Source organism: Durio zibethinus, chromosome 13 (assembly GCF_047325235.1).
Source record: "Durio zibethinus cultivar Kanyao isolate XHJ-2024 chromosome 13, ASM4732523v1, whole genome shotgun sequence".
NCBI classification, from domain to species: Eukaryota; Viridiplantae; Streptophyta; class Magnoliopsida; order Malvales; family Malvaceae; genus Durio; species Durio zibethinus.
In genome coordinates this window covers 1,244,815-1,263,754 of record NC_143174.1, presented here as the reverse complement: position 1 = coordinate 1,263,754, position 18,940 = coordinate 1,244,815, and the positions used below count along the sequence as shown (strand labels likewise).

The 18,940-nt window shown below is 33.4% G+C and overlaps 1 protein-coding gene and 2 pseudogenes across 3 annotated transcripts; all 3 read left to right on the top strand.

The window, feature by feature from the left end:
* Nucleotides 1–2,626: 2,626 nt before the first annotated feature.
* Nucleotides 2,627–4,649, top strand: LOC111303597 (large ribosomal subunit protein uL29). The gene is made up of 4 exons (XM_022899983.2): nt 2,627–2,751; nt 2,876–3,011; nt 3,114–3,270; nt 4,368–4,649. The coding sequence occupies exons 1-4, from the start codon at nt 2,748–2,750 to the stop codon at nt 4,440–4,442; spliced, it is 372 nt and encodes a 123-aa protein (XP_022755718.2). The 5' UTR covers nt 2,627–2,747; the 3' UTR covers nt 4,443–4,649.
* A 3,954-nt stretch (nt 4,650–8,603) lies between these two features.
* Nucleotides 8,604–10,867, top strand: LOC111303596 (exocyst complex component EXO70H1 pseudogene; annotated as a pseudogene). The gene has a single exon (XR_016326965.1). The product of XR_016326965.1 is annotated as an exocyst complex component EXO70H1 pseudogene (transcript).
* Nucleotides 10,868–14,586: 3,719 nt separating this feature from the next.
* On the top strand, nt 14,587–16,479 carry LOC111304313 (3-ketoacyl-CoA synthase 12 pseudogene; annotated as a pseudogene). The gene has a single exon (XR_016326848.1). The product of XR_016326848.1 is annotated as a 3-ketoacyl-CoA synthase 12 pseudogene (transcript).
* Nucleotides 16,480–18,940: the final 2,461 nt, after the last annotated feature.

The following is an 18,940-nucleotide window of genomic DNA, read 5'->3' as shown; positions in this document are numbered from 1 at the left end:
TTGTTTTTGTACAACGCTTGTATGATACATACCTGAATACTGAATAATAAAGATGGAATAGGCACCGATAAAGCAGCTGCTGCTTCATGGTATATGAATAATCCAAGTTTAATTCCATAATCTAATCCATGTTTTATTCTATGCGGTATACACAGATTTAACTGGCTACCTTATACATGATAGTTAACAAAAGGACCCACTTCATTTGTTCTCTCATTTTCATTGTCATATTCTTGTGACCTGTAACTCTGTGACAGCATATGAACAAATCAGTTAAAGTATTCATCAAAACTCTTCCAGGAACTTTCATTGAACTTTTGTTCATGAATTCAAATATATATATAGCTATTCTAGGTGATCACGGTTCAAGAACATGTTCTTTCTTGTGGAACAATCAAATCTAGCTAGTGCCTAAATTCAGGGATTACAATTAAGACAAGACAAAGCAAGGGTCAAAAAACTGATAGTTTATGAAGATGTTCATGCATTAGGACAAGTTTTCGTGCATAAAAACCAGATTGGGAGCACATGCAGTTCTCATGTAACCTGTAACAAATGCAACTGAATGTTCATTTTCTTACACATAAGAGTCCAAATTGTTGACATGAGATCAGTCTAAGCAGTGTTGAAACCCTGACCTCTTATGAACTGTTATGAACTTCTCGCAATTACTATCAATCAGTGTCAAACCCAGAGTGTTAAAATTAGATTGTTGTAATGATTATGCCTCGGAAATGGCTGAGGTGTTTTCCATCAGAAGGCTGCAGACTCGTGGGTCGACCGGCCCCTTTTGTCAGACATCGAGTGGACTTAAAGATGTTGAAATCCCAAGTATCATCATCGATTGCAAACTGATTAGCATTAGTGTCGACCACTTTTATCAACTTGACCAATCTCCCACTCTGCAGCCACTGCATTTCAGGAAGCATGAATTAACTAACTAAATATATCCTTTAACTGGCCTCGGTTTTTTATGGAAAAAAGGTGCTTTTTTTCACACGAAAGATCGACCCCACAAATTTCAGCTTCTGGATTATCAAAAGTTTTGCTGCTGATTGGTCAGTACATTTTCGTGGGGACTCATCTGGACCACATTATAAACAAATGATGGTACTCTCATTATATTTTACTATTTTATTGATCTAAAGGAAATGTTGAGCCCAAAAATGAAAAATTCCTCACAAACATCAATTACATAATTTGCATTATTACCGTATCATTTTTGGGGTTTTAAAAAATTTTCTTTTACAAGTAGATGAAACTTAAAAGCCCTCTAGTTATGCTTCCAATAAACATGGAATCTGGTTTAGCTGAAAGAGTAATGAACCCAAAACTTTCCATATAATACTCTAAATGGAAATTGCACTAAAAAATACATGAACAAAAAATTATTTCATTCATTGTCAGTGGAGTTAGAGTATATTTTTAAGATATATTAAAAAAATTAAAAATAATTAAAAATAAAATAAAATATGTATTAATCTCTTAATTTCGTTTGTAGAATTAAAAAATTGTATTGATGATATATATAAAAAAAACCATACATGTACATCCATTTTATACTAACTTATAAGTTAAATCCTCCGTCCCCTTGATTTCTTTGGAAGTCAGCAATCTACTTTAAACCATTATCCATGGCAATTATGTGGGTCTCCCTAATTCAAACCATATATTCTGTAATCACGAGTTTAAAGAAGTGGGGCGTTAATCAGTGGACAGATTAAGGTTAGTTAAGTTTTCTACTTTTCCTCAGCTCCTTTTTTTTTTTTTTGTTGCTTTACTCAATATTTCTTAAGTTTCTTCCTTTCTTTTTTCATGCCATACATATATGTAGGAAAGAAAAGCAGAGAGGTGGCTACATGTTTGATGTTTCCAAGCAGTTGCCTCGAACTCACAGTCCTGCAAAAGAATTCAGTTATATTTATATATCTTCCTTTTCATTGCAAAGCAATTATTTTGTTTATGATTAAACTTTCCCTCTCAGACAGTTCTTGTAATCACTACCGAAAAGAATCTCCATTCCCTCATTCATTTACTCGTTTAAAGTAGATCAACTCTTTGTAATCTAAAGTATTTGCACCGTTAAACAAACTAGTAGTTGGCAGGAAATTGAATCAAACAAATGGACTTATTGTTCTTGCTCATCAAGTTAAATCCTTTTCTACAATGTTAGAATATCTAGTATAGCTAGGTCATGAACCAACATGTTAACAATGTTTCAAAATTGGAATCAGTTGCATCAGTCACCATCATGGTTGGAAAAGCTTGTCAAACATGTCATCATGGAGGCCCATATAAAAATCTTGAGGTTACTTATGGCCGAGTCCTTTTTCTTTTGAATGGTAAAATTTTGAACTTTTGATATCAGAAGCAGAATTGAAAAGGTTAATTTGCATATCAGGTTGATCCCTTTTGCTTTCCTAAAGGTCAGGATTGGTAACACAGGTGTCCCCAAGTTACTATCTCAAGCTAAAACCTGCGCAATCCATGGCAACGACAAAAGCACAAAGCTGAAGAAGGATCACCAAGATCCTGTCATCGTAGTCTTTGGCGGTCCAAAACCATTTCGCTAGAGTGAGGACCGAATAACTTCCATGGGCCCACATTTTTCAAAGCCCAAAGTCCCTCAAGACCTTGGCCCAAGACACGTGCACTTCACGCGTGACCAAATTAGGGTTTTTGGGCAAACTGATATTAAAAAGGCAAAGCCCTCCCCTTTGCATCACTATAGAGAGGAGGAGGCAGCCATGGGTAATTACAATAACAAACGAAAACCCATTTTTTTATTTACTTTTAAATTCATTTGTATCAATATGTTAACGTGAATCTTGTTATTCTTTCTTTGTTTTTTTGTTTTTTTTGTGCTTGTTTATAGCAAGGATCAAGGTACACGAGTTAAGGAACAAATCAAAGACAGAGCTGTTGAGCCAGCTCAAGGATTTAAAAGCTGAACTTTCTCTCCTTCGTGTGGCCAAAGTGACTGGTGGTGCCCCCAACAAGCTCTCCAAGATGTAACTCAATTTCCTCTTCATTTCTTCTTTTCCTTATTGATTTCATTTTTCTTCTCGTCTTATACAGTATGGTTTTTGCTTTTTTTGGTGTTGGGTTTTTAGTAAGGTGGTGAGGCTATCGATTGCCCAAGTGTTGACAGTGATATCCCAGAAACAGAAGGCTGCATTGAGGGAAGCCTATAAGACGAAGAAGTTTTTGCCTCTTGATCTCCGTCCCAAGAAGACCAGAGCTATTCGTCGCCGCCTTACCAAGCACCAGGTTAGCTGTGGATCATGCTCATTATGTTTCATTTTTGTTGTAGATAATAATTTATTGGCATTTTGTGATTTAACTATGTTTGCTGTATGGAACTAAAAGTTACTAATTTGTGTTAGAACATTCTTGATGCTTTTATCTTAGTGAGTGTGTATTAATCTAGAATCTAGATGTCTTAATATGTTCAATTTGGAATTCTTTTTAGTATGTTCAATTTGGAATTCCTTTTTAATCTTTTATAAATGAGGGAGTATGTATAAAAGTCAAATAATATTGATTCACACTACGATGATGATCGAAATAAAAGCATTCATTTTCTCAGATGTTGCTTTAACTCATGCTTTCATTTCCATGGAGAAAAGCTGAACTTACCTGTGATAAAATTTTTCTGTAAGACATGCCTTTAATAAAGAGTTCCTATTATAGTTATGTTTTTGTTTAGGACATGTGCAACAATGCACAACTGCAAAGATGCTTTATTAGATATTTTCCTCTATTTCCATTGGGGAATTGCCAGATTGGGGTTTGTCTCTGATATTTGCTCTTATTCTGATCTTAGATTGGAATAAATTCTATTTTCGCTAGTGGTCCATTCTCTACTAAACAGTTATCCCCTTTTACAAGCTGATGAAACCCCAAGTGGGTCTAATGGCTTCTTTTTGTGCCCCACTTCATTGATCTCTTTTAAGTGGTTGGATTTGAGCGCGATTTGTTTTAGGATTATGACCGTATGAGGTCCTTAAGTTCTGGCTTGTCTAATGGTCTAGATAATAAATGGATGAAGGGGACAATGAAATAAATTAAGTGGAATAACCACTTGGATGATACATTACTCAAACAATAGTTTATTGTTGAATTGGAAAGCTGTTTTTATGAATCTTGCCCCCAATTTCAAGTTTAATACTTATCAACTTTGAGTTGTATTTCATTTAGAACTTGTTTATGTTTTCCAAGTATCTTTAAAATTTTGTATATTGCTCTTTTATTTTCTCCTGGACTATATTTTCAGTCTTCCTTGGTGCATGTTATTTGGGCACAAAACTCCATGGTGATTCAATCTGTTGCTTTTGAATTGACCTCGTGCATTTTGTTTTACGCAGCAATCGTTGAAAACAGAGCGGGAGAAGAAGAGGGAGATGTACTTTCCAATGAGGAAGTATGCCATTAAGGTGTAAGCTTGACATTAATTTTGGAAGCATAACTTTGTGTTAGATTCAAAGTGCCTACTCAAAGATGTTGTTTAAATTTTGTTGTTGAATTTCACTTTCCTTATAATTTTTCCTTTTTCCCTTTTTCTTTCTCTCTTTTATGAATTATTGGAACTAAAAGTGTTGATTGAGCCTTTCTTTTATAAAATTGTATGCTTCATTGCATTTATCATATTCTTAAACTCTGAACTGATTCCAGTGTAGTGAAACCTAAGATCTGTATCCTAACTACGATCGCGTAGTCGCATTCCAGTCAACTAGAAATAGAAACAGAAAGATCTCAAAAGACAAGAGTGTGGTTAATTTCTTCATGGAAGTGTCATTTCCATTTTGTACAAATGAGAATCTCCTTGGATATATGATTTCTTCTTCTTCATATGGATAGATCTACGAAACATTTGCTTAGATGTAAGTTGTATCCAGCTGTCCATCCTTAATGCAAATTTACTGTCTTGAAAGATTATGGTAGGTGAAGAAGGTGATTGGAGTAAGGCGCAAAGAGAAAAGATGGCAAGCCCTTTTGCCTTCTTTGTTCTTCTCATCGTAAATCTCATGTAAATTGGGGTTTGTCTAATGGGTTGCAAACGAACAAGATTACGGGATTGAAGTGGAGCAAGATTCTATTATGAACAATAAAATTATACATTCAATATAAATATATATATATATATATATATATTCTCGAATAACCAGCCATCTATATATTCGTAAATGAAATAGGGTTACGGGGTTGTTTGTAGGGAAGGTAAAAATATCCGAAATCAATGGGTTTTAATTCGATCTGACCCTTAAGGTTGATTTAATTTTTTTTTTTTTGAAAATCGGATATCGGATCGAGTTGTATAAAAAAATTTCGGGTTCGGATCGGGTCGAATTTTAAGTAAATTCGATTCGATATATAAAAAAAATTATTTTTTTAATTATTTATTTAATTTTATATTTTTTATATATATTTAATTTTATATTTATATTTAAAATAATATTTTATTAATTTCGAGTCGAATCGAATCGGATTCGAATATTTAAAATAAAAAAATTTTATCGGATTAAATACGAATATGAATTTTATATATTTAAAATCGAATCAGGAGAGCAAAAACTTGTTTTTGGCTCGACGCGTTGCCACTAGTTGTTTGTTGCATGAGAAGTGTGAGGGTATTTTAGCGTTTAAAGGGCAGGATGGACTCTTTTCTCTAAAGTATAAATCAGCTGATAAGCGAGAGTATTTTGATCATTGTGACCAAACAAATGTATTGGGCTGACCTGAAATATCGAGCTTCATGCTAGTTTGGTCACTTCAATGGCTTATCCGTTTGGTACATAAAAATATTGATTTATCATATTTTGAATGGATTATTAACTGTTAGCCCAACTTGGGTTTATGGATCAATCTTAATTTTCTGACATTGATCTTGAGTCGCCTGAGTCTAAGGTCCTCATCAATCAAGTATAAGTAGCTCCTCTCAAGTATTTTTTAACTCAACTGAAACTTATAGTTTAAAAGCTTAAGTTTTACTTTTATTTTCTTTTCACTTCTTGATCGAGTTTTAACTTGAACGATTGACAAAAAGTAGTTTTGAAGTCGAAAGAGGAAAACTTCATCGATAAGCAATGATGTATGTGAACAAAATCAAAGCAGCAAAGAGCCAAATTCGAATTTGAGTGACAAGCTGATGGCTCTAGGAGAGTGTTGGGGCCCTGATAGTTTCCAAATTTGAAGATGGGTTATTAGCACGGTTCTAATAATTATTCCAAGCAATGAAATTTAATTATTAAATACATACCATATTATTTCAAAATTATATAGCCCAATGTTGAGGACTATATTTAATAAGATGTCATTATTCTTAATTATATAACTAGATTTGACCTGGCAATTCTTTCATTGTATCCTGTTAGTTAGAGAAAATAGGAAAAAAATTAATTTAACAAAGAAACTTTTTGGAGTCATTGTTTGGGCATACTCTGAAAACAATTGTTGTGTATTATTTCTACTTATTGGTGGACTCTGCTGACTCCATTATATTATTGGTGGTCCCAACCTTTGACCTGATCAAGAAGGGTAAAATAATGTCATAGTTTCATTTTCCAAGCCTGAAGTGTACAGGTGGTCTATTGGATATAATCCGATCCATGGATATTTCATGAGGATATTTGCACCAAATTTATGAAATATTATTCATGTTGATCAAATTTCATAATTTTATTTCATAAAAAATATTTATTATACGATAAAATCATAAAATTTTTGAATTAAAATAAATAATATCTTATAAATTAAGTACAAATTTCGTATTTTAAATTTAAGTAAACGTAGTTTATGTTGTATTTAAAACATGTGTATTTGAAATTGTGATCATTTTTAAGTTAGGCATCAATTGAGTTTCAGCATAAAGCATGCATCCATCATGCATCATGTTGTTTGTTTGATGATAAGCATTTGCATGGCCGATGCAAAAAGAAGCAAAGAAAAAGATGAGAAAGAGGGAGTGAGAATCGCCATGACCCCTATACGCCTGCAATTGGCAATGGCATGTTTGGTGATGTTAACAAAACTACAATTCTTATGAAAAGGACGACCAGCTCAACCATGGCTTCTAATTTCCCCATTCTATTTTCCTTTTCCTTTCTAGTTATCTTCTCTGACGTGCATGGACTTCGAAGAAGCAACATAGAATTGAAGAATTTGGAAAATTCCCAACCAATTAGCTGTAATTTATTCTTGTAATATTAATATTTTTAATATATAAACTTGCATCTTCTCTGGAATAACATAAATTTCATGAGCTGGAAGACCATTGGCATATGGTAATACTTTTCTCATCCAATTCTTGAAAACCAATGCAGATATTCTACTTCGAATGTTGATTGTTCAACCTCCAATGTCAACATTTCCATGTTTATTGTGTAAGTTTTTTCGTTTATGTTTGCACAAATGGCTGCAAAACCTGAGACTAAAACCATTATAAAAGCCGTCACCATCCACTAATTTGTCGTTAAAACGAAGGATCACTACAAAAAGTAGAGTGCATGCATGCAAATCTTTGAATTTTATTTTTTTTCTTGGCCGGCAACCTAATAACAAGTTAGAAAGGAATAAATAAAGATTAGATCTAAATGATAGAAAGATGATTACAAAGCGAGTTTAATTAGGTACGTAATTAAATTAAATGGACTCTTGAACAGGTCTAAGACTATTCTTATATGCATCAAGAACAGCAATATTGGGTGACAGCTTTCTCTAAATCTGCTACCTCGATGGAAATAAAGTGACGTGTGATACATGAAATCCTAATGTTATTATGTTAGAATAGGATGGAATCAGAAATGCATATTTTGATGTTTGTAAAGAACATTTAGCTTATCGCATTATAGCTTGCGAAACTTTGGATGGAATCGATAAAACCAAGAGATTGGTGTGGCCTAAAATTAAAATTGACCGTTAAAAGAATTAAAAGTTTATATTTGATATAACGTTAGAGTATAGGTTTACTATATTATTAATAAATTTGATAATAAATTTAATTAATGAGTAAATATTGATTTTTAAAATAAATATATATAAATTAAAATTTTAAAATTTTTTATTTATTAATAAAATATTATTATTTGATTTATTTTATTAATAAATTATTATCATTTGATTTACTAATAAATTTATTGATAGCATATAAAATTTATATGTTAATAATATATTAAATATAAATTTAAAAATTAATTATCTCTTTATTAATAATAACAAAACATCTACGTTCTCATTCACCGTCAAAAAAGCGAAATCCATTTTCTAGATCTTTACAATTTACAATCCCAGAAAAAAAAAAGTATTAAATAAAATGACATCAATTTTCGTTGCGACTTCAGGAAAGAAAAAGCAAGGACCCTGAGTCCTGAGACTATGACTGATTCTACGACTCTCATTAGTAATTTGACAAAAGAACTGGTCAGTATCAGCCACTCTCACGCAAAACTCCATACAAAAGCAAGCAATCCAAAAACGAACACTACACTTTGATTTTCCACCGCGTGGTCGAAACCGCCCTTTGACTTGTATCCATGCGCTTTCCTAGCGATCCCTCCCCCATTCTGTCTCTCTGGTCTCTCTATATGTACCCCGATACCCATCACTACACAGCACAAACATAGCCCATTCGATTCCAATATCTCTTCTTGATATCATTCCCTTTGTTTAATTATCAAACTCCAGCAATTCTCGGGTTTGGAACTGGTTGTATAATGAGGACCAACTTCTACAAACCCCCGTCAACCGGAATGACTCCTCCTGCTTCCCCAGTTCATCATACCTGGACCAACTCCTACAAGCCCCCGTCTCCTACAGGGATGACTCCTCCTGCTTCGCCACTTCATCCTACCTTTTCCGAGTCATTAATGGAAGAAAATATTGAAGTTGCCGAATTTATCATCACTAAATGGAACTCCCATTCCAACAAGGACTCCTCCTACCGTAACATTGCTTCTCTTTTCAACAACAACAATAGGGAAGAAGCAAAGCAATATTTGAGTTCCGTTAAGGGCTTGCAAAAGGCTATGAAGTACTTGGTTTTACACCAATCGAGTTCAGAAAAACTTGTACGAGCTCAAACACTGATGCAAACCGCCATGAAACGGCTCGAAAAGGAGTTTTACCAGATTTTGAAGTCCAACCGGGATTACCTTGATCCGGAATCCGTTTCTACTCACTCATCTACCCGACCATCAGGTTCGAGGTCTAGTTTTTCCGACTTCGAAGAAGACGAGTGTGAAAATGAGTCAAGGGATGAGGATGACTCAATACCAGAAGTCGAAAGAGTCTCGTTAGCGGCAATGGCGGATTTAAGAGCTATTGCGGAAGCCATGATTTCAGCTGGGTATGCCAAAGAATGCATAAAAATTTACAAAATTATTCGGAAATCGATCATCGATGAAGCTCTTTACCATCTTGGAGTTGAAAGGCTGACTTTTCAGCAGATTCAGAAGATGGATTGGGAAGTTTTGGAGGTTAAAATTAAGAATTGGTTAAATGCTATTAAAATGGCGGTTAAAACGTTGTTTTTTGGTGAGAGAATCCTCTGTGACCAAGTGTTTTCCGTTTCGGCTGCCATCAGGGAATCTTGTTTCGCTGAAATTTCGAAAGAAGGAGCTTTGGCTCTGTTTGGGTTCCCAGAAAATGTAGCGAAGTGCAAGAAAACACCCGAGAAAATGTTCCGTATCTTGGATTTATATGAAGCGGTTTCTGATCTTTGGCCCGAGATTGAATCAATCTTCAGCTTCGAATCAACCTCGATCGTCCGATCAGTCGCTGTTAACTCCTTAATCAAGCTTTCTGACGATGTTAGAACGATGTTAACAGACTTCGCAACAGCGATTCAAAAGGATTCATCCAAATCGACGGTTCCTGGCGGTGGGGTCCACCCGCTCACACGTTATGTCATGAATTATATTGCTTTCCTCGCCGACTACAGCGGGATTCTCTCCGACATCGTTGAAGGTTGGCCGTTAACGATTCCATCACCTTTACCGCAGTCTTATTACGGCAGCCTCGACAACGAGGAGAGCATGTCATCGCCGATTTCAGTTCGGTTAGCTTGGCTTATACTCGTCATGCTATGCAAACTCGATGGGAAAGCCACCATGTACAAAGACGTGGCGCTTTCTTATTTGTTCTTAGCAAACAATCTCCAATACGTCGTCGGAAAAGTCCGTCAATCGAATCTGAAGTTCCTTCTCGGTGACAATTGGGTGATGAAGCACGAACTGCAAGTGAGACAGTACACTTCAAATTACGAGAGGATGGGATGGAGCAAAGTGCTTGCGTCACTGCCGGAAAATCCAACGGCTGAGATTCCAGTTAACCGAGTGAAAGATCATTTCGGAAAATTTAATTCGGCTTTCGAAGAAGCTTACACGAAACAAACTTCTTGGGTCGTACCCGACCCGAAACTCCGAGATGATATCAAAACCTCGTTGGTGAGACGGATCATTCCTATCTACAAGGAGTTTTACGAGACATACGGCGGAGTGCAGCTGAGGAAGGAAATGTGGGTTGAGTCACTTGTCAGATATACCCCTGACGATTTGAGAAATTACTGGTCCGATTTGTTTTATGGAAGCGGAAGTTCAGTGAGCGTGTCGTCAAGTCCGAGCCGAGGTGGGCGGAGTCGTTGAACCCATCTTTTTTGGGCGTGGAAAGAATCGCCGGCGTCCTTGGAATTTAGGCTCGTGTCGTTTGTGGATAATACAAACAAAGATGCGTGTAGTGAATCCGACTAACACGTGTATAAAGAAAAAGATTAATCTAAATTTATTATCACTTCTTCATATGCGGCATGTAATCGCTCATGTAATACAAAATTCTTTGATTTATCACATCGTATAACACAAAATTCTTCCCCTTTTTCTTCTTTAAGTTATAATTGATAGGTATTTAAAATATGATATAATGATATAATAAAAATAAAATATAAAAATAATATGATTTAAAATAATAATAATAATTATATAAAATTTGATAAAATAAAAAAATTATATTTTTATATTTTTATATTTATATAAATCATGATATATAATTTTTTTATAAAATATATAATATATATAAATTTTAATATTTTATATAATATAAATAGACGGAATAGTTGAAATATAATTTTTTATCTAAGGGAGACAAAAAGTTCCAAAATAAAGCCCATGGGCCTTAGCCCTCACTGCTTCACTTAACTGAACAATGATCATCGATATTACCCACTGCATTACTGGGCCATGGCTTATGGGCTATGGCCCTTCCTTCTGTCTAGCCAGAGTTAGATATTGATGTAAATCCATCAAACCACTCGCATAATCGAGAAAAATATAATTCAAAAAAAAAAAAAATTTTTTTGTATAAATTCAAATCTTATTCTTTAAGTATGAGACATATGAACATTTCTTAAGAATTTCTTAACATGCAGCTTTTTTTATTTATTAAATAATACGTTATTTATAATAATATATTATTATTAAATATGATAGTTGACCGTTTATAATATTTTAATTTTTAAATGATAAATTATATGTTTTAACACGTAATATGATTTTATCATAATTTTTAATCATGGTATGTTTGGCAAAAAAAATTAATTAATTCGAACTATATTTTCAATATAGTTTGAATTTTAAATTCTTGACCCTTTAAATAACGAGAAAGATTTCAGAAAAATACAAGTTGGGAAAAATATGTATCACAATAAATCGTTTGCTTGACAAATTAGCAACAAAAAAAAAAAAAGGAAAAACATTTAAAGCTGAGCACACCAAGGAATGGTCAATATTAATTTAAAAGCCGTGCGGTTTCCTACTTGGAATCACGGACATTTTGCCATGAAATTCAACCGAAAGTAACCTAAAAGGGAGAGACAGACCAGACATGAATATATTGTTGCGTACATTTGAAAGCTTTTACGAGTCACACGACATGTTTCATGTTTGGTTATTTTTTTAATAAAGATATCAATGAATATATTTGTACTATATGCGACTTTTTTTAAAAATCTAAAAGCAAAAAAAATTATCTCATTTTCAAAATCAAAACAAACTATCAATTTATAAGAATAATTATGATTTTTTTTTAATTTTTGAAATTTATAAATTATTTACTAATAAAAAATCTTTTATTCGAATCTAAACACTTCACGCCGAAACCTTACACGTTAACCACTTGCAACAAGCCTCTATTAACACATGTGAAACTTGTTGTAGTTTTGACCTGCGTAGCGTCCTTTTCAAACAGATGAGAGGATCGTTGTCAGTTGTCAGTTGTCACAGCCGATAGAATGCCCTGTCCGGGCATTTCAATTTTCAACCTGTAATTTGTGTTTCTTGTTTCCCATCCAATTAAAATTTAGATTTATGCTTAAGTTGGTTACATTACATCCATTATCCCTAATTTCCTATATTTAAAAATTCAACAAATTAATTAAAATTTTGAGATGAAACCGAGAGTTAACTCTGTGCATAAATCCAATTGGATTAAGTTCAATTAACTTTTTAAAAGTTCGTTTAAAATGTTTTAATTTTTAACAAAATATATTGAAATATTAATAAATTAATAAAAATTAAATTAAAAATATTTTTATTAATAATTTAATATTTCAAATTGGCTCAAGCTCAAACTACAAAATCTTTGTCTAAAACCCGGTTTAAGTCAGACAAGCCTGCGAACTGGGCGAGGGAATAACCGGCCGGTAAATATGTCTACTGAGAATAAACAAACTGTTATTTTCAGCTTATAAATCTTCTCTTCCTGTCCAATAATTCAAAAAAATTTCTTAGATTATGAATTTGTTTAGAAAATAAGATTATAATAAGATAAAATAAAATAAGATTATGAATAAGATTAAATTAAATATTATTATCTTATTTTGTATTTGATTAGAATATAATAATTTATTTATTAATTAAAATTATTTTTTTTAAAATTTATATAATTTAAATTATTGATATAATTTTTAAGATATAATACAACATGTAAATTTAATTTAATGAATTAAAAATAATTTTTTTCACTTTAAAAGAATTAAACCATTTTATATTAAGAGAATAATTAAATTTTTTATAATTTTATTTTTTTTAAAATAAAAATTAAATATAATATAAAATAATTATTCCTAACCTATAATCTACCACCTTGAATGGTTGTTTTTTTCCCTAATTTAACCCAGTGGGAACGCCAGGCCTCATCCAACCAAAGAAAGGTTGTCGTCCATTCCATTCCCTTTAGCCGTTCTATTCAGATTTTAGACCAATTAACTGAAAATACAATTATCCCTTGCATTTGCATGTCCTTATCTCCTTCAGGAGCCATCTCTTCTTTTCAATCTTTTTCCTTATAATCCAAAATGTTGTAAATTGTAATACGAACAACAAGCAGAAGTGTAGAAGCATCATTTCATAAGCTTGAACCCCAAATATTGTTTGAAACGTACTTCAAACTTTATCAAACAGATAATTTTTCTCCCTTTACGGCTTTACCCCACCAGTCCTTTCATTCTCGTCAACTCATTCCCGCCTTGAAGCTACAAAGAAAAAGTCAATGGGACACACTGAAAGGTGGTTCCAGAAGCATTTGCCCAACATGCATGTGGAGGATTTATTAGTCACATTGAGTGATTAGATAAGGATCTGACAGGAAAATTCGTCTGAAACCTTTATTAGTGAGTTGTCATGCTTGCTGTTTAAGGGATAATAATCGAGCCATGGTCCCCGAAAGACAAGTTTTATCAATCCATGTTAATTTTGTCAGTTGTGACAATGTCAGTCTTAATGCTTGATTTATCTTAATATATATACACAATACAGTCCCTATAGCTTGACTTGTATGCAGAACAAATCTAAAGATAAGTAGGGTTAATTTCTTGATAATAATAATTATTATATGGTTGTTTAGTTGCTTACATAGCCTACATGAATGAAAGTAATGCAAACTCTTCAAGACTTTCACCAAGAAACTACTTCATGTATAATTGAATTCCATATATCCCCTATGGGAGAACGACTCAAGTCAATGCTAGAAATTAATGTCCCAGTTTTATTATTAAAGAAAGATTCAACTATTGTATTAATCAAGTCACATGTCAAATATGTATTTAGAAGACTTTTGTAGAGTTATGGAATCAAATTTGATGATATAAGACCCAACTGGTAACCCTTTTCGTTCATATTCGAACGTCGTTTTGACTATGAACTCCTTTGTCGTTTCATTGACACTTCCATATGAAGCCTTAATCCCCGTTTCATAGGCTAATTAGCTTCATTCTTCTATAACTTTGCAGTGGTTCGTCTTTTTCCTTTCCCTATATCTATATCTCTAGCTACCACCCTCTTCCTTCTTAAATGTGGATAACCTTATTGCGTAAACTGCTACCTGTGAACTATAATGACTTTCCGTTTTGGAGTAAAATAGAGTTGAATTGAATTTTGAACTTGGGTATGGAGTTTTAAGTCGTTAAACAACTTTAACAAGGATTGAAATTTGCCCCCCCCTTGGCTCTTTGTATTTTCTCTTTGCTCTCTCTCACATGCCAAGCTTGCTAAAGGCGCGACCATTGATCAACTCGTAATAAAGATTGAAACGAAATTACACACAAATCAGTTGGTGGGGGTTGATTGAAGGCAACGGGTATTAAGCATTTTCACATGTTCAACTCATTGGACTTTCTCATTATAAGGGCTTGCATTTGATCTACCCATCTAAAAAAGTATAGCTTCTACTTCAAAGCACAAAACTTCCCTGTCCCTCCGTGTTTCTCTATCTCTTTCTTTGCCTTTTATCGTACAAATTGTTTTTCCGGTCTCCCTTGAATTTTCTCCCATGGAGCTGCTCTCTTTCTTGCTGTTTTTTCCAATCCTACTTCTCTTCTTCACAATTTGGAAGTGGGTTAATGAGAAGAGAGACCAAGAATGTTACATTTTAGACTACCAATGTTACAAGCCAACTGATGATAGAATGGTTGGGACTGAGTTCTGTGGGGAGGTGATAAAGAGGAACAAGAATCTAGGACTCAACGAGTACAAGTTCCTCTTGAAAGCCATTGTCAGCTCCGGTATTGGGGAACAAACCTACGCCCCAAGAATCATGTACTCTGGCAGAGAAGAGAGCCCGACATTGGCAGATGGTATCTTGGAAATGGAAGAATTTTTTTATGACAGCATCGGAAAGCTCTTGTCCAGGGCAAGCATTTCCCCTCAGGAAATTGATCTCCTAGTCGTTAACGTCTCCATGCTATCCACACTTCCCTCTTTGTCTTCTAGAATCATAAATCACTACAAAATGAGACAAGACATCAAGAGTTTTAACTTGACTGGAATGGGATGCAGTGCAAGTTTGATTTCTCTTGATATTGTTCGCAATGTCTTCAAGTCCTACAAGAACAAGTACGCTTTGCTAGTAGCTTCAGAGTCTTTAAGTCCAAACTGGTATTCTGGCAATGACAGATCCATGATTCTTTCGAATTGCTTGTTCCGTTCGGGTGGCTGTGCAATTCTTTTGACAAACAACAAGTCCTTAAAGCATCGTGCAATGTTCAAATTGAAATGCCTGGAGAGGACACATCATGGAGCCAGAGATGAGTCATACGGTTGTTGTATTCAAAGGGAAGATGAGAAAGGAAGGATGGGATTTCACCTTGGCAAAAACCTTCCCAAAGCGGCTACTCGTTCTTTCGTAGACAATTTGAGAGTGATTTCCCCAAAGATCCTGCCTGTTAGGGAACTACTTCGCTTCATATTAATGTCACTTGTCAAAAAATGGAACCGCCGCGGTTCTCCCAAGGGAACTACTCAAGGACCTATTAAAGCCACGTTGAACTTCAAGAGTGGAGTGGACCATTTTTGCATCCACACAGGAGGCAAAGCAGTGATTGATGGGATTGGAATAAGCCTTGATCTCACTGAGTATGATCTGGAACCGGCTAGGATGACCCTGCATCGATTTGGCAACACTTCTGCTAGCAGTCTTTGGTATGTTTTAGCATACATGGAAGCCAAAAAGAGGTTGAAAAAAGGGAATAGGGTGTTGATGATAAGCTTTGGGGCTGGTTTTAAATGCAACAGCTGTTTGTGGGAGGTGGTAAGGGATTTAGAGGATGGAAATGTGTGGAAAGATGAAATTGACAGGCACCCACCAAAGACATTGGTTAATCCTTACATGGAGAAGTATGGTTGGATCCAGGATGAAGATCCTAGCACCTTCAAAATTCCAGAGGACTAAAGATTACCGAAAATAGAATCAATTTCAAGGTCATTTTTTCTTCTACCCTTTACCCTCTCAGAAAGATTAAGTCTCTCCTTTGATTTTCTGTCTTTGATTATTAAATTTCTGGTACACTATTAAGTTCTTAGATTGTTAAATCCATGGAGGATTCATAACCAATAAGTTGGGCAGCTTCCAATGATGAGATGTTTGCCATGGAGGGGCTGGATTTTTTTTTAATGAAAAATAAAAAATAAAAAAATATATTAATAAAAAGAGTAAGATATGTGTCCGTATCTTAATTTTATTCGTAAAATTAAAAAATTGTCCTGATTAATTGGTACTGTTGGAAAATAGAAAAGAATTTGGCTTACAGTTTATACAGTAGTGCATCTATTATGTTTTCTTAATGAGAAAAAGACTTTGCTATTAAAAGTCTGTCCCATTCACATGCTGAAGTACTGCTTTTTTTTTTATCAACCCTAAGAATTTAAGATCATTCATTGAGAAGAGGGTCCACTATGGATGATAATACCCAAAAATATAATCACGGTAAATGCCAAATGAAGCTCTCTTAATAGAAGAGTTTGTGGGAGCAACTGCCCTTTCCAATGGTTATCTGGATTTAGAATGATCTTAAATCTTAAGTTACTATACATATATATATTCTTATTATTCTGTTGAATTGAATGAAGCTTTTATAGGTAAAAACTGTGAAGAATATTTTTCAGCACTTTTAACGTTGGACTTAAAAACAAAAAGGGTTAGCTGCTCTCTTCATATACATTGATTTCTCATCAAGTTGTTAATTGAAACCTTTCCTGTTTTTTGCTTTCTGAGTACTTCACATCAAAGTAAAATTTATGAAAATTACTATATATATATATAAATATATTTGTGTAAATTTGTAAAGGCAACTGTCCTCCCGTTCCCATTGTCACAAACAAAAACCTGAGAGCAAATGCCAGCCTGACCCAAATTTCTTAATGAAAGCAATAAATCATTGGTCTTTAGTTTGAATTAATAGTGGTCCATGGACCAACTTTTACCCTTAAAAGAACCATGATGAATTGGTCAATTCAGCCAGTCATGGCCCTATACTTCTGCGCTGCAATTTGGTTTTTGATAATACCAAAAAAGCCTCATGGGTTAGGTCCATTTGTTGTCGCTTTGTGGTCACCCCCACTTTCAATTGGACATGCAGTTAACCCTCTGTCTTCGAGATTCTATCTACAAGGACAAAAAAAAAAAAGAGATGAAGTAATGGAGAAATTTAATAGCCTTGCCTTTGTTGTGATTGCTGCTGACAAAAAAACGTTTCCTCTGGCAGATATATGAGATAACATATGAAATTAAAACAAAGAAAAAAAAAACTATTATTTTTACTAGCTAGGAACCAAAAAAAACATTAGAAATGTTTATTATATTTCAGGAAAGAGATTACATATCAATTATTTCAGCCAAAATATATACATGATACCTCAAACTGTGTTGAGATAATTTGAAGTATTTTTTATGAGATAAAATTATAAAAATTTTGGGATAAAACAAAAAATATTTCGTAAGTTGGGTATAAATTTTTACGACTTGTATTAGAACGATCATTAGTCGGACGGGAGTTAAGTACTACATCATAAGAGCCATTTTTAAAATTTTATGAGAATTAAATATTACATAGTGAGAATTACTTCTAAAATTTTAACGTCTGATATGATTTTGTGATCTATATATGCTGTGTTAGATTTACTCACTATATAATGTGATTCGGTAAATCTATGTGCTTTGTGTTGAGCTTGATGTTTGTGATACCCTAATCTCATATTAGGATAATATGAAATTTTGTTAAAATAAATATGTAAAGATCTAAATCTAAATTTATAAAGCTCATTTTGTAAGATAAAATCATAAGATATTTGTACTAAAATAAATAATACTTCTCAGGTTGAATATAAATCTTCACAATATATAATACGTATAAAAATATCAATATCTTTAAATATACTTAATCATTTATAAGTCAAGAGTTATATTGACGGTTAACGTTTAAATTTTAACAATCTCAAATATAAAAAATTTAAATGTTTATAAAATTAACTTCGAGCAGACCTTAGTGGATTCACATGTTTTTGGGTAATTTTTTTTCAAGTTAATATTTTAATGCAACAAATTAATTTGATAATTATGAAAGCTGAAGGAGTTATAAACCTGTTGTTGCAAAAATTTTGACGGGCCTAGGATGCAGGAGATCAGCTATACCCAACAAAAATTGTAGGACCATATCCAACTATGTTTTGGGGTCTCACCTTTTGGACAACAAAAAAAGAAGTCTTGCAGAAAGGATATGGTCACCCTAACCCAAGTCTTGACACTAAGCAAGGCCCATTCTACACCTTTCTTTAGCTTATGTTTGGATGTTTAAGGTGTAGTTAAGTTTCAATCAAACTTAAGTTGAATCGAAATTTTAGTAAGATTTATTCAATATAATTTTTTTATTAAAATTTTTTAAATTATAATTATAATAATTATAATTATTATTATTATTTTTAATTTTATCAAAATCAATTTTAATAGACTCTAAATGGCCATCACCATCAGTGTCATTATCAATTCTAGTTGCCTTACAATGTATTTAGAATTAATATGTCAAATCTCAGCATTTCATTTTTTTTTTTTAGATCTCTTTATAAAAAATAGTGAAAAATATAAAACACATAACTATGAATAATCTTGTATCAGAAGTTTT